Source organism: Hoplias malabaricus, chromosome 8, assembly GCF_029633855.1.
Source record: "Hoplias malabaricus isolate fHopMal1 chromosome 8, fHopMal1.hap1, whole genome shotgun sequence".
Taxonomy (NCBI): Eukaryota; Metazoa; Chordata; class Actinopteri; order Characiformes; family Erythrinidae; genus Hoplias; species Hoplias malabaricus.
The window spans coordinates 7,640,788-7,657,874 of record NC_089807.1 but is presented as its reverse complement, the minus strand read 5'-3'; the positions used below and the strand labels follow the sequence as shown (position 1 = coordinate 7,657,874).

General features: G+C 43.5%; 1 protein-coding gene across 1 annotated transcript in view; it reads right to left on the bottom strand.

Annotated features, from left to right (window-relative positions):
- The window catches only part of LOC136705968 (CD276 antigen), a 49,544-nt gene that overhangs the window by 10,613 nt on the left and 21,844 nt on the right, over positions 1 to 17,087 (bottom strand). Inside the window, exon 3 of the mRNA XM_066679827.1 lies at positions 15,138 to 15,422. Coding sequence (XP_066535924.1) covers positions 15,138 to 15,422 — 285 coding nt within the window. The remainder of the gene's footprint in view (positions 1 to 15,137; positions 15,423 to 17,087) is intronic.

The window sequence follows — 17,087 nt, the reverse complement described above, 5'->3', positions numbered from 1 at the left end:
CACCTGTCTATATGCTTCCACCTAAAGTCTAGTCTAATTTCGTACATTGACTTTCTGATTATCTAATTTCTATTTAAGCTTATTCGCACAAACTTTTATTATGATACAACTGCCTTAGGTTGATGTTTTGAACATAATATTTTTTGTTTTTTTCCACTGACATGATTCTCTGGCTTTTATATCAACAGTGTGTTGATTGCACATTTCTGCTACTGGTTCACACTCACTGAGCTGATTTAGTGTTTGTAAGTATTAATATGTTGGAAGAGTGCCTACTGAAAACCTTTAATTCAAAAAGGTATATAATGTATAATTAAGCATTTACCCACATCAGAAATACTAGGTTGAGTACCGTTAATCACAGAGTTAAGCTGAGTCTGTTTGCAGTGTATAAAGCGAAACAAGACTAAACACGATTTCTGTAGCGGGAACATCATTAGCAACAGTTACAGAGGATTTTCTGGCCTTTCAAAAACAGGATAGGCTCAGAACACATGCCCTTGTCATTGTAAGGTCTGGAGAAACTTTGCCGCTTCATACCAATGTCTGTGTTTAGATGTTATTTTTATACCTAGATACATTTTATACACAGAGGGCAGGACTAATAAATGCAGAAATTATTTATATATGGCGTCACAGTGGCGCAGCAGGTTAGTGTCGCAGTCACACAGCTGCAGGGTCCTGGAGGTTGGGGGTTCTAGTCCTGCTCTGGGTGAGGAGAGTCTGTCTGTCTGTGAGGAGTGTGGTGTGTTCTCCCTGTGTCTGCGTGGGTTTCCTCCGGGTGAATGTGTGTGTGTTGCCCTGTGAAGGACTGGCGCCCCCTCCAGGGTGTATTTCTGCCTTGCGACCAATGATTCCAGGTAGGCTCTGGACCCACCGCGACCCTGAACTGGATAAGGGTTACAGATAATGAATGAATGAAGTATTAATATGTTTTCATAAGGTGACTGCGTTACATAGTGCCACTGAGCATCTTTATGCTTTTCCCCATTTGATTTAGTTTAAAGCTGTTCATCAGAAAGCCTCTCCTGTATTTGTGTCTGTGATATTTATGTAATGTACGTACAGAACAAGATTGTGTTTATAAGATTCGGTTTTTGATTGGCATGTAATATACCCTGATTGATATGCTATCAGACATTTGAGGAAATGTGAGTAATTGGAAAAGAAGCCCTTACATTCACCTTGCATTAGAATATGTATAAGATAAGACAAAACAAATATGAGCAAAGGACAACATGGAATAAAAGAACAAAATTAGATTATTTTAAATAAACTGAGGTCAAGGACGTTAAAGAAAGCCAAGTATATCTTCTGTCTTATCATTTTAACTCTGTTTTACGGAGAACATTATCTGTTTGACAGAAGTCAAGCCTGGGACTTGTAATAGTTTATAAATCTGACTGTAAAAATAATGCATAAATAAGGTATAATATGTGAAATCTGTCAAATATAAACAACCAAACAAACCAAAAACTGGGGTTTACAGATTTGCACTGTGAAATAAGCCTGGTATATTTGAATACTCTCAGCTTTTTCAGTGATTTAGCTGCTGTAACGTGACTCCAGTGTTGAAATTGAGCAACAGAATCATTGTGGGATCATCTATGGATCATCTCCATAGTAGACATCCCTCACTTCCAAATCCCAGCACTCATTACTGTATTGCTGTGTTTGAGCAAAGAGCCCTGTCCCTAGCCATGTCTCATCGCAGTGTTACTCAGACTGAGTCTGATACACTGTGTACATAAAACATCACTCAAAAAGCTATATAATGTATAATTAAGCATTTACCCACATCAGAAATACTAGGTTGAGTACCGTTAATCACAGACTTAAGCTGAGTCTGTTTGCAGGGTATAAAGCGAAACAAGACTAAACACGATTTCTTTAGGTGAAACATCATTAGCAACAGTTACAGAGGATTTTCTGGCCTTTCAAAAACAGGATAGGCCCAGAACACATGCCCTTGTCATTGTAAGGTCTGGAGAAACATTGCCGCTTCATACCAATGTCTGTGTTTATATGTTGTTTTTATACCTAGATACATTTTATACACAGAGGGCAGGACTAATAAATGCAGAAATTATTTATATATGGCGGTACAGTGGCGCAGCAGGTTAGTGTCGCAGTCACACAGCTGCAGGGTCCTGGAGGTTGGGGGTTCTAGTCCCGCTCCGGGTGAGGAGCATCTGTCTGTCTGTGAGGAGTGTGGTGTGTTCTCCCTGTGTCTGCGTGGGTTTCCTCCGGGTGACTGTCTGTGAGGAGTGTGGTGTGTTCTCCCTGTGTCTGCGTGGGTTTCCTCCGGGTGACTGTCTGTGAGGAGTGTGGTGTGTTCTCCCTGTGTCTGCGTGGGTTTCCTCCGGGTGACTGTCTGTGAGGAGTGTGGTGTGTTCTCCCTGTGTCTGCGTGGGTTTCCTCCGGGTGACTGTCTGTGAGGAGTGTGGTGTGTTCTCCCTGTGTCTGTGTGGGTTTCCTCCGGGTGACTGTCTGTGAGGAGTGTGGTGTGTTCTCCCTGTGTCTGCGTGGGTTTCCTCCGGGTGACTGTCTGTGAGGAGTGTGGTGTGTTCTCTCTGTGTCTGCGTGGGTTTCTTCCAGGTGACTGTCTGTGAGGAGTGTGGTGTGTTCTCCCTGTGTCTGTGTGGGTTTCCTCCGGGTGACTGTCTGTGAGGAGTGTGGTGTGTTCTCCCTGTGTCTGCGTTGGTTTCCTCCGGGTGACTGTCTGTGAGGAGTGTGGTGTGTTCTCCCTGTGTCTGCGTGGGTTTCCTCCGGGTGACTGTCTGTGAGGAGTGTGGTGTGTTCTCCCTGTGTCTGCGTGGGTTTCCTCCAGGTGACTGTCAGCTCCAGGGTGTGTTCCTACCTTGCGCCCAATTCCAGGTAGGCTCTGGACCCACCGCGACCCTGAACTGGATAAGCGATAATGATGATATATATATATATATATAAGCTCAGCCAATACAGGTGTTACTTCAGTGGGAAGGATACTATAAGAAGTGCCTGTAAAATTCTGGCTGGTTTGCTCGACTTTAAGTAAGTAAAAATGTTCAGAACATTCTTTTATTCTGGAAATGTATCAGTTTCTGATTCTAAACTATTAGAACAACTAATTATTGTACGCACCTGATGTCTTCGTTCACCTCACTGTTACTATACAGGTACAGTTCTACTTGGTTTGTCTGCTACAGCCAAAACACATTCTCTGAATAGGAAGATTACGTTTTAAGGTGCCTGTGCGCAGTTACAGTAAAGCACATGACGTTTTAACGTGGCTGCCCGAAGTTATCAGTGACGTCTCTTCACTCTCAGTCACTCTTCTCATCACAAAAGCCCAGATGGGAATCTGAGATAACACCCACAGAGGGTCATAAACCACACTCCAGGGACCTTTTATGTCACAAGGTCTTAAAGGCTCAAGCAGCTCTCCTCAATGGAATGCAGAGACACACAGACCCACATGGTATTCAACTTTGATTCAATGTCCACTCACGTATCTGAAAGACTGTTAAAACTAAAGCAATCCAACAATCCTTAATTCCTAAGTGGTTACCTGGTAAACAAGGTACATATGGGTACAACCGCGTGACATCAATCCCATTTAGACGATCAGAACGGGTGGAATTAATTTACATGTGTTTAAAATCACCTGATTATATGAAGTTATGTAGGAACCAAGGTCGCCACATACTCTGTGTGGGCTGCCAGAATCCGAAACCTGTTGTGCCCTTGGGTCAAGGTGGACAGTGGAACATAGGGACGGTGTCTACATGCGACAAAGTAGTAGAGTAAATCTCCTTTAAAGAAATACCAGCACATCTTTTAACCTGCCTCTTTCCATCTATGATTCCTTCTCTCTTAGTACCACAGCGTATTCATCCGTATTTTCCTTCCTACCTGGAAGTTTCAACTTTGAAGACATTCCTGGAAAGACTGCGCATTTCAGCTCTGTGGTTTCAGAACTGCCTGGGCATAAATCCTTCTGTGTGTATATATAGAAGGTAAGCATTAAAACACATGCTGCATTTGAACCTTTAAACTGCGATGGGGCTAAAGCACATAGACGCTGTTTCATTCACAAGTGGAACACAGCAAAACAAAACTGACATCTGATATTACACTGTAGGTCCAAACTTTTATAAGCATTTAAATCAAACCTAATTCATTTATATATTGCTTTTCACAGCTGACGTTGTCATAAAGCAGCTTCACAGAATTGGCGTAAAAACAGAAACAGCATTCGTTTTGTAATAATCATCTACCCTAAGGTGCCTCCTCTGTTCAGACTTTCATTTTGTGTACGTCCTATAGGAAACGTAGCTTATGTAGCAGGATGAAGCCAGTGGATAGAGCTGTAACCACACTGGTTTAAATCCACAGATATATCCGCAGGACGACTGCTGCTGGTCTCAATGCTCTGTCCATCTCTGTGAAATCCTTGTGCAGGTATGCAGTGTGTTCTAATGCATATTCACGGCTATATTTTATTTGTTTAAACGATTCCCATCACTGTGCTTACCATTACTATACATGGCATGAACATTAGCTTTGTGATTACATGCCAGTGTATGTTGGTTTTAAGCCGCCTTTTCTCTCCCACGCTCCAGAGTGAGGTATATCTGTGGGGTGATTAGCGCTGGGCTTAATGCTCTGTTCATCTCTGTGAAATTCCTGTGCAGATTACACCATGGTCCAGCTTTCTTCACACAGTGCAGACTCCACCTGGTATCACATAGTCAGGTTTAATTTAGTGGGGGTATCCATCCAATACTTTTTACACAAGCTGCCTGTAAATCATTCCAGCAGTGGGGTAATAATTACGTTAATGTTCTTCCTGAAAAGGACAAGCTGTGTCCTGTGTTTAACAGTGGAAGCATCTTCCCTTCAACATCAAAGACATGTTGATCAAACTCCGTAGGCCTAAGCTAGTAAGTTTCTATCTCATTTATCTACTCATCTCAAGGCGTGTGGAGAAATGTGAGCCTTGTGTGAAGACTGCCATGGTTGAGAAAGGACCAGCTTAGCGTAAAGAAAACAAGCTTCAAAACAGTCAGTACACAACGGAACATGGGCCGTTTGTTCCTCAGGGCGATGCGGTGACGCACCTCCAAAAGGAGAAGGGAGGAATAGTTTTTCTTAAATTCTCTCCAGTAAAGACATCCGGGCTTTGTATCAACTAAGCTCTGCCAGATGATTTGTCCCGTCTCTTAAGTATCACGGTCCAATCAGCCTTAGGTTTTGTTCCGTACAGTCCCTATTTCAAGATGGCCGACAATTGCCCCAGACTCCTCTGATAAACTCTCATGTTAAAGTTCTTTTATTTTTTCGAGCTGCAGAGCCTTCAGTTCATTCTCAGTGGGTTCCGGGAGCTCGCCTCAACATACTTTTGTCACATACAAGGTGAGGCCTGTTCCAAATGGCCCCCTACTCTTTTCCCTACATTGCTCACTATATAGTGAAGTAAATAGTGAATAGGGCACATATTAACTTTCACAAATACACCACACATGTTGACAGTTTCACAGAGACACACACACACACACACGCATAAGTGTCATACAACTGCCCCACCTACCAACATGTCTGGACTGTGGGAGAAAACAGGTGCATGGGGAAACCTACACAGATACAGAGTGAACACACCATACTCTTCCACATACTTCTGGGTTATTGAATGTGGGATATGAATCTTGAAAAGCTCCACTGTCTTGTTTTAATCTGTTTAACATCAGCCTGAAGTGCTGTTTTCACTTCGTTGTGCACAGTCAATGGCTTTTATTGTACCATAGTTTAGGCAGATTCTTCCTTAATGGGTCACAAATATGGAAAAATGTCATGGTGCAGTAATTAAGGGACGATATATTAGTCATGTTACATAGTGAATGGGAGCTCTATAAAGGATCTGTCATAATCAGAAAGTGCTGGACTAAATCAATTTTTCTGGACTGGCGCAACCAAAAACACACACACACACACAGACATAGGGGGAAAACACCACACTCCTCACACACCCGAGGAGAGGATTCCCAGGACCCTGAAAAACCACCGTGCCACACCCTTCAAGAGTCAAGTGCAGTGGTTTTGACAGTAATTTTAGACTAAAGTAAATAGGCCACGTCTCCACGTTAGCACAGTAAACTGTCACACCATGAGTGGGCAGGAGCATTTCTGGACAAGGGACCTAATCCCAATCTGCTCCCAGGGTGCTGAGTTGCCCGCCCGCCACTCTGGAGTGTGTGTGTGTGTTTTTACTACCAAAATTTTGCTGACAATTAAGCTAATTTCTTCATTTCATTTTCCAAAGTTAGTCTTTATTAATGCAGTGAATATAGTTGAAAACCACTGGACATTTTATTTTTTCAATAAAGCTCTACATTACCTACTTAACTCAGATTTTTAATTTGAAATGTACACATTTTGTACATTTTACAGCTCCAGGGACCCGCTCCGGGTGACTGTCTGTGAGGAGTGTGGTGTGTTCTCTCTGTGTCTGCGTGGGTTTCCTCCGGGTGACTGTCTGTGAGGAGTGTGGTGTGTTCTCTCTGTGTCTGCGTGGGTTTCCTCCGGGTGACTGTCTGTGAGGAGTGTGGTGTGTTCTCCCTGTGTCTGCGTGGGTTTCCTCCGGGTGACTGTCTGTGAGGAGTGTGGTGTGTTCTCCCTGTGTCTGCCTGGGTTTCCTCTGGGTGACTGTCTGTGAGGAGTGTGGTGTGTTCTCTCTGTGTCTGTGTGGGTTTCCTCTGGGTGACTGTCTGTGAGGAGTGTGGTGTGTTCTCCCTGTGTCTGCGTGGGTTTCCTCCGGGTGACTGTCTGTGAGGAGTGTGGTGTGTTCTCCCTGTGTCTGCGTGGGTTTCCTCCGGGTGACTGTCTGTGAGGAGTGTGGTGTGTTCTCCCTGTGTCTGCGTGGGTTTCCTCTGGGTGACTGTCTGTGAGGAGTGTGGTGTGTTCTCCCTGTGTCTGCGTGGGTTTCCTCCGGGTGACTGTCTGTGAGGAGTGTGGTGTGTTCTCCCTGTGTCTGCGTGGGTTTCCTCCGGGTGACTGTCTGTGAGGAGTGTGGTGTGTTCTCCCTGTGTCTGCGTGGGTTTCCTCTGGGTGACTGTCTGTGAGGAGTGTGCTGTGTTCTCTCTGTGTCTGCGTGGGTTTCCTCCGGGTGACTGTCTGTGAGGAGTGTGGTGTGTTCTCTCTGTGTCTGCGTGGGTTTCCTCCGGGTGACTGTCTGTGAGGAGTGTGCTCCGGTTTCCTCCCACGCTCCAAAAACACACAATGGTAGGTGGATTGGAGACTCAAAACTGTCCGTAGGTGTGAGTGTGTGTCGCCCTGTGAAGGACTGGCGCCCCCTCCAGGGTGTATTCCTGCCTTGCGCCCAATGATTCCAGGTAGGCTCTGGAAACACCGCGACCATGAATTGGATAAGGGTTACAGATAATGAATGAATGAACAATGAATGAATGAACAATGAATGAATGAATGAATGAATGAATGAATGTTCAGTAATATATATTTTATTCATTTTGTGTTTCTTCCTACACTGATGTAGACACACATTTTGAAACTCTCAAAACAACAGATTTGATATGGAAAGATAAACTGATCTGATCCTGATAACCAAATTCATGATGACACAGTGAATGCTGGGACTTTCGTGTGTTCTTATAGGCAAGTCATGAACTGATGTGTCTTTGATATTTTTCATCTGGGTACCAACCATTCTTGGCATTTGTTCTTGAACGAAACTTAAGAAATAGAAAATAAGGGCATGAGCACACATGTACACACACTGAGAAACAGCACAGGATTTATTCAAGTGAAGTGGAAACAAACTACAGCTCGAAAAGATCTCTACCTCTGCCAATTCTACAGATAAACAATTTCAACTCCAGCCAACTGCACCCGTTGAAAACACACTGAGAGAACACAGCACCCTCCTCACAGACATTACCCTGAGAAGTGGATCAAGTTCAGGAGCTTTGTCTGTATATGCATGTTTCTGTGTGTGTAGATACAGCGTTTGTGTGTGTGTGTGTGGTGTGTGTGTGTATATATATTATATATACACACTCTCAGTACTGTGCAGAAGTCTTAGGCACATAAGATAATGATATATATTTAAACGAATGCCTTCTCAGTGAGTGTGATTTGTTCAAATGTTTTGTTCTCCTTGATTTGAATGAATTTGTTAAATCCACAGCACATTATTTTAATAAATCATTATTGATTCACCACTAAAACTAGGCACTGGCTGATCACCTCAAATAATAAACACTCCACGAGGAGAGACTTGGACAAATTTAAACACATTCACACACAGAGGATCACACTGGAGTAATGTGATTGGGTTATATATATATATATATATATATATATATATATATATATATATATATATATATATATATATATATATATATATATATATGTGTGTGTGTGTGTGTGTGTGTGAGTGTGTGTGTGTGTGTGTGAGAGAGAGAGAGAGAGAGAGAGAAAGAGACATAATTCAGCAGAATTTCTGAACTGTACAACTTCAAAAGATCCACATAGTTCATGTTATTGTTTTTTTTTAGAGAAAACCCAGTCTTGAAAAACTCCATTGTCCTGATTTAAATGCCCTTCCATTAGTCTGAATCACCCTATACATTTTGTCATGTGTTGTCAGACTTCTTTATCGATGGGAAAATTACTCATTTCAAAATTATTCAGTTACCCTTAGGGTGCTTTCACATATAACCTGATTGTTTCAGAAAATAAAAGTAGCAGGTTTGAAATGTGCTTGGTCTGAAGAAAAACAGTGGTCTTGGTCTGGATCAGAATTGATCCGGAAGTAAGCAACAGTGATGTGCACTACAGAGAGCCTAACCGGAATCACTGGGTGCAAGGCAGGAACATAACACACCACACTCCTCACAGACAGTCACCCGGAGGAAACCCACGCAGACACAGAGACAACACACCACACTCCTCACAGACAGTCACCCGGAGGAAACCCACGCAGACACAGGGAGAACACACCACACTCCTCACAGACAGTCACCCGGAGGAAACCCACGCAGACACAGGGAGAACACACCACACTCCTCACAGACAGTCACCCGGAGGAAACCCACGCAGACACAGGGAGAACACACCACACTCCTCACAGACAGTCACCTGGAGGAAACCCACGCAGACACAGAGAGAACACACCACACTCCTCACAGACAGTCACCCGGAGGAAACCCACGCAGACACAGAGAGAACACACCACACTCCTCACAGACAGTCACCCGGAGGAAACCCACGCAGACACAGAGAGAACACACCACACTCCTCACAGACAGTCACCCGGAGGAAACCCACGCAGACACAGAGAGAACACACCACACTCCTCACAGACAGTCACCCGGAGGAAACCCACGCAGACACAGAGAGAACACACCACACTCCTCACAGACAGTCACCCGGAGGAAACCCACGCAGACACAGGGAGAACACACCACACTCCTCACAGACAGTCACCTGGAGGAAACCCACGCAGACACAGAGAGAACACACCACACTCCTCACAGACAGTCACCCGGAGGAAACCCACGCAGACACAGAGAGAACACACCACACTCCTCACAGACAGTCACCCGCAGGAAACCCACGCAGACACAGAGAGAACACACCACACTCCTCACAGACAGTCACCCGGAGGAAACCCACGCGGACACATGGAGAACACACCACACTCCTCACAGACAGTCACCCGGAGTGGGACTCTACAACCTACAACCTCCAGGACCCTGAGCTGTGTGAATGCAACACCTGTTGCGACACTGTGCTGCCCAACTAAAAATGTTTCTCATAGATACAGGTACATCGCAAATTAGAATATCATCAAAAAGGTAATTAATGTCAGTAATTCAATTCCAAAAGTGAAACTCATATTATATAAATTCTTTACAGTGATCAATTTCAAGCGTTTATTTACATTAATGTTGATGATTATGGCTCACAGACAATAAAAACCCAAAAGTCATTATCTCAGAATATTAGAACAACCAACACAAAACACCTGCAAAAGTTTAGTAAGCCTTTTAAATGCTATCTTTGTCTGGTTCAGTTGGCTAAACAATCATGGGGAATCCTGCTGATTGACACATGTCCAGAAGGCAGTCAGTGACACACTCCTGCTGTATCCAAGCACATCAACAGAAAGTTGCTGCTGGGGTCAGTGCTTCAAGAGCCACCACACACAGATGTGTCCAGCACATGGGCCACAGCTGTTGCATTCCTTGTGTCAAGCCTCTCATAACTGCCAGAAGTGTCTTACTTGGGCCAAAGAGAAAGAGGACTAGACTGTTGCTCAGTGTCCAAAGTCTTGTTTTCAGATGAAAGTAAAGTTTGCATTTCATTTGTAAATCAAGGTTCCAGAGTCTGGAGGAAGAGGGAAGAGGCACAGAATCATGCTTCCCTGTGCAGACGAGCTTTATAGAGATGCTGATTTCAATTTCCAGTAAGACTTGGCACCTGTCCACACTGCTAAAAGCACCACGACCTGGTTTAATGACCACAGAATCACTGTGCTTGATTGGCCACCAAACTCGCCCTGACCTAAACCCCATCTATAAGGATCTATAGGGTATTGTCAAGAGGAAGACGAGAGACACCAGACCCAACAATTTAGACAAGCTGAAAGCTGCTATCAAATCAAACTGGGCTTCCATAACACCTCAGCAGTGCCACAGGCTGATCGCCTCCACGCCACACCACACTGATGCAGTAATTTAGACAAAAGGAGCCCTGACCAAGTATTGAGTCCATATACTGTACATATTCTTCACTCTGCCAACTTATCTGTATTAATGTTTTTTTCTTAAATTGGTCTAATATTCTGAGATAATGACTTTAAGGCTTTCATTGGCTGTGAGCCATAATCATCAACATTAAAAAGAAGTAAACATTTGAAATAGATCACTCTGTTTGTAATGAATTTATATGAGTTTCACTTTTTGAATTAAATTAGTGAAATGATTAACTTTTTGACGATATTATAATTTACAGAGATGCACCTGTAAGATATACGCTTGATCAGAGCTATAAATAAGTCGTAGTAATTAGTTAACAAGAGAAATGACTCTGTTAGTTTCATTTATATACAGCTACCCTCCAAAACTACTTCTTTATTGTAGCCCGCACTAAATGGCGAAACCAACAACCTACGAATGTAACCAGCGTAACCAAAAACGAACCAGGGTTTCATGTGTGAAAATGCCCCCATTCCCTCCAAAGAGTGTTCAGCAAAGTCAAGGTGAAGTAAGGTACAACAAACCCGTCAGGACATGCTCGTGTTACGTAATCCAGCACCTATTTACAATGACATAATCTTTACCGATCTCATTCAGAGTGAAACGTGCTGATTACCAATAAGATAAGGGCAGTATTGTGAAGGAAAGGAGTCCATATTTTCTGTGCTGTGTCACTGACATGGTATCCCCCAGGGGTATTATATTACATACCTTGTCATACACACAGTTTCGATGGAGTCTCTACGAAACCATAACCCTCACAATACACAGAAAAAAATAGACCCTGAATTGGATAAGTGGTTACAGAATAATGAATGAACAAAGAGACTGACGTAGGTCATACATGGGTTAATCATCCACCAGTACCCTGCAAGTATTTGGCTACATAACGTAATAAAGCCAGACACATTTCTGGCATCATTTTGTACCTGTCCTGTTGCCACACATTTCTGTGGCAACCCACACACCATCGGTTATTGTAGCTGTTTCCCAAAGCCAAGGCCACAGCCTTTAAATGACTGCCCATTGTAAGTCTCTTTAACCCTCCTGTTATGTTGCTAGGAAGATCTAGGAAAAGTAGTTTAAAGTATTTTTTCAGTCTGAAACTTCTTCTGCTCGCCTTAATTAGTGTAATCAACATACAATATGAAAACGGTTCATCTCAAATATTTGCAACCACCTCCTGCATATTTATATTACATAGATACTGTTAGGGTCACCGCGACCCTGAACTGGATAATGGTTACAGATAATGAATGAATGACAAACCCTCTGGGGTTTCTGGTTTCCTCCCAAAGTCCTAAAACATGGAGGGTAGGTGAACTGGCTTCTCTCATAACTGTCCTGGTGTGTGAGTGAATGAGTGTGTATGTGAATGAATGTCGGAATGTGTGAGTGAATGTGTGTGAGCCCAGGTATGGATTGGCGCTGTGTCCTGGGTGAAATCCTAGTGCCCGATGCAGTCCTCCAGGTGGACGGTCGTTCCTGGTCGAGAGTACGCTGCGCGTTTGGCTGCCGCTTCTCGCCTGTGTGTGTGTGTGGACTGAATATTGTGTGTTGATTGTAAGTGTCCTTGCGTTTCTAGAAAAGCACTATATAAGTGTACCTTTACATAAAACACATTTAGATGCATATTTGGGGCTCCTCATCCTGGCTGGGGTCTATAAGTCAAAGGATGAATCGATATCCAGTCTTTCAAAAGTAATGAAGTTAAAAAAGTTTTTTTTTATGTAAAATGAGTGAATTATCCTAAATGAAACCATTACTTTGAACCACTACCTGTTAGAGGTAAGGAACACCACTGCACTAAATATTCATTCATTCATTCATTATCTGTAACGCTTATCCAGTTCAGGGTCGCGGTGGGTCCAGAGCCTACCTGGAATCATGGAGCCTACCTGGGCGCAAGGCAGGAACACACCCTGGAGGGGGCGCCAGTCCTTCACAGGGCAACACACACACACACTCACACCCACGAACACTTTTGAGTCGCCAATCCACCTTCCAACGTGTGTTTTGGACTGTGGGAGGAAACCGGAGCACCCGGAGGAAGCACTAAATATTGATTGAATAATTAGTAATGGAGTTAGTAATGACATATTCACACTGCTGGTTAGGAGTTTTTTGGTTTCAGACATCTTTTGGATAATTAAACATGCACCGGGTCAAATTGACCCGCGGACATCATTGCTGTTCCTGAAAAACGAACATAACAGGAGGGTTAACCTCTTCGTGAATGAACCTTCACATACCATTGAGAAAAACAGCCTTTTTGTAAAACAATTTAGAAGACACTCTCCATGTATTGCTTCGTGTCAGTTGCCTACAATTCACTGTGCATCTACACCACAGAGGAAACGTTTAGTTTAAAAAACAATTATTTGAATTCTTGCAAGTTGGTGCAGTGCTCTCGCTCACACACTTTCTTCTCCACTCAGAAATGATAGGGTTGTGCAGGGATTGTTTCTCCCACCAGATGCCTCATACTGACCGTTAGAAAGAGCAGTCCTACAGAGAAACTACAGAGTAGCCCCCGGAGGACTGTGCTGATGAGTGCTCACACTTCAGTGGCTGTAGCCTAAGCTTTGGAATGCAGTTTGCGAAATGGGAATTTAAACGGGTATTTAAATAAATAGCTAAACCAGAGGAAGTGCTGCTGATCTATGACCTCAGTTCCCCAGGGTCAACACAAGCCTGGTTATGTTACAGATGTATGACAGCAGAGTTTCAACTTTAAGTATGATCGGCGTACAACACTTTTACTTTCTCTTGAGTATGTTGATTTAAAAAACATGAAAATGCATGTTGTTGCTGTTATAAGCATTTGTACTTGGGAAAAAGCTGCCACTGTAAGAGAATCCAAGATCATGCACAGCATAGTTGGCCTAGATAGCAGACTGAGGCAAAATCTGTCGCACCAGACAGCTCAGTTACAGCACTGAAAAGCATTGTTTGGGTTGGATGGATTCGGAGTAGCCAGATTCCTCCTTAGTTAACAGTGTCATTCAAGGCCAAACATAAGCCACAATTAACTGAAGCTGTGCATCGTTTTGTTTACTGAACAAGTGCTGTTGTCCGTGTACTCCCTCAGTGAGTCATTTTTACTGACGTTTATATCAAAATTTGTAGTGCAAAATCATGATTAAAGATTTCCGGAATCAAGGATCCTGTGTGATTCACGTCTCTAGGGGCCGAGACAGAGACACTCACTTTGCCTATAGATGAGTGTGCTCGGGAGAGACGTGCTGTGGCATTGTTTGAATATGACAAATGGATGCTTGTGAGTAAAAGTCACTTTCCCCAAAAGCAATAAAGACTTTCTCAAAGCAGATGAGAACACAACATCCTTGGTGACAGAGTTCTGTGTCAGTGGGACTTTTAAGAAATACAGCTGAGACCGTTTAGACTGTTTTATACGAAATGGATTGAGATCAACATATTTGCTCATCTACAAATGTCCAGAAACTGCTCACGGACTCCAGAGGGTTAGAGCGGTATATTCATTTTCAGCCCCCGTCATCATGGAACAACTAGTGATCCTTAGGGAGACTTTCCTATGCTACTCTAGCTCTGTACACATTTACTAATCTACTCTGGCTCCTCCCATCTCATGGTTCTCATATGTCTGTGTTTAGTTCTACTCTCTTATTTGTGAAATATGGGTTATGTCAAGCCAGAGACATTCACAAGTCCACGTCAAATCTCAAGTCTCTAATCACAAGTCCACGTCGTATGTTTTCTGTGTTTGAAGAAAAAAAAAACTATTGTTAGAGGTCTGTGTGGGACCGATTTTAATCCTCCTTTATGCCATGGGCTGGATTTATTAATCCTGGAGATTACTGCACACGGCCTGATGCCTCATGCAGCACATTTATCACATTTGGAGGAAAGGAAAAGAAAGCAGATGTTGCCTCATATGCCTCACACTCTGGCTCCGAGTTTGACTCGCGGAACAACCACAGAGAGTGTGTCTTCGCCTGAGATCTCTCATGTGGGTAATTAGCCCTTGACTGAGGGGGCCTTGGACTATTTTGGGCTACGGCACTGAGAGTTTTCAAGACAAATTTTAACGAAAAATGGCTCAGCTCCAGCGGGAGAACTTGTCAGTGCTGATATCTGTTGCATATGGCAGGGGGGGAACTGAATGCAGGTCACCAAACACACACAAAAGACATGTATTTCGAAAATAGTAATATAAATAATGTTAATTACACAGATTGAGTCCCAAATCCCGAGTCTGAAGTCACTGGAAGTCGAGTCTGAAGTCACTGTTTGAGCAACTGAAGTGCGACTCCAGTAGAGTCTCAGAATCTAGAACCATCTTTGGGTTAAGCTAGTGAAGAACAAGGATGGGACAAAACCAAGACTCAGTGATCTCACCAACATGACTGAAGCAGACCGGTATTTGCAGGTCCTGGTTGAGGAGCTGGTTCTTCAGAATAAACGTGATGTTGAATACTGGAGAAGAGGCCACATAGCTGCTTCTGAGGAAGTAGAGTCCTTCTTCTCCATTCGTGCCCTCTAAGAGTTCTGTGTTAGCGCTGAGGATCTCGCCCTGTTCCCCCAGCCACCTCACCTCCGGCTTGGGGAAACCTTCAGCCTCGTACAGCATGGTCACTTTATTGGTGCTGGATTTGATGCTCAGCCTGGGCTCTGTGTAGAAGGCTTAAAAAAAAGAAAAACAAACTTTAATTACCACTACAATAGACTTCGCATAAAATGGCCTCTAAGCCCACACCCATGGTTTATAGTTTTAATTAACACCTTCTTATTTGTTGGGAAGTTTCTAAGTAGCACATGACACTGAATACACTGTAAACTTTGGGACAGGTATTTATTGTTGTTTTTTTTGTGTGTCTTTGGCAAATTTTTGGGTTTCTTCAGTTTATTATTAGGTCTTTTCTTTGCTGTTCTTGGCTGCTCTTCATACATTGTGTTATTTCCACTCGTTCTGTGTGGCCTCCACCATGATCTGGGTCCACTGTGTCCTTGTGTGAATATAGAAACAAATTAAATAAATGTCTTCTGAAGCACTGTTGAAATTCTCATGGGAAATTTGGGGTTTATTTCATTGGGGTCGGAGGCCAAGTGGCGGGTGAGAGAAGCGAGAGAGAAAGCAGCGCATTTGGTTTCAAAATAGGAATAAGGGAATTATTCTTCTTTGCAAATTAATGAAAAGAAGGAAAGAGGCTCTCTGTGTATCCCTCTTCATCCTGTTTTTGGGAAGAAAGATTTTTTAGGAGCGAGGGAGTGCACACAATCAAGGAGGGTGATAAACGTCTGACAGAAAACCTCTTTAACCTCTTTTTCTCAGTGTGCAATTTATCGTCTCAGAACCAGCACCCAGGAACTCTACTGTAAAATCTGAAGCCATCATTTCAAACCACAGTCACTGAAATGTGTGGCAATTATCAATATGGGTTTGTGTCAAGAAAAGGATTGGAAAAGACTGCACAGCTACAATTTTCATGAGCAAATTGTGCAAACAGATTGACTCTAACTCGACCATCATCAGTGTTATAGATGATATTACACCAGATAAAGTGAAGGCTATGTCTTGCAAACAGAAAATGCCATGGAAAAATGCAATAATGTTCAAATCCAAAAGGGAGAAAGTTAAAACGCAGCCAGTCTTTGTATTCACAGAGAAATCTTCAAAGAGGGGCTACGTGAATACAACACAATAATGTGCAAATGGCTGCTGAATTGGTTTTAACAGAAATTTGTATTTAGTTTGGATTTTTAACACTAAAATCCTGAATATCAGACGAGTGATTAGTGCATCCATATCCAACAATGAGCCTGTACCCTCTCCATAAAGACATTAGAGTTATCATTCATTCATTGTCTGTAACCCTTATCCTGTTCAGGGTCAGGGTGGGTCAGGAGCCTACCCAGAATCACTGGGTGCAAGGCAGGAACACACCCTGGAGGGGGCGCCAGTCCTCCATTCACTCACACCTACAGACACTCTTGAGTCGCCAATCCACCTACCAACGTGTGTTTTCGGAGCTTGGGAGGAAACCGGAGCACCCAGAGGAAACCCACGCAGACACAGAGACAACACACCACACTCCTCACAGACAGTCACCCGGAGGGAACCCATGCAGACACAGAGAGAACACACCACAGTCCTCACAGACAGTCACCCGGAGGAAACCCACGCAGACACAGAGAGAACACACCACACTCCTCACAGACAGTCACCCGGAGGAAACCCACGCAGACACAGAGAGAACACACCACACTCCTCACAGACAGTCACCCGGAGGAAACCCACACAGACACAGGGAGAACACACCACACTCCTCACAGACAGTACAGTTATCA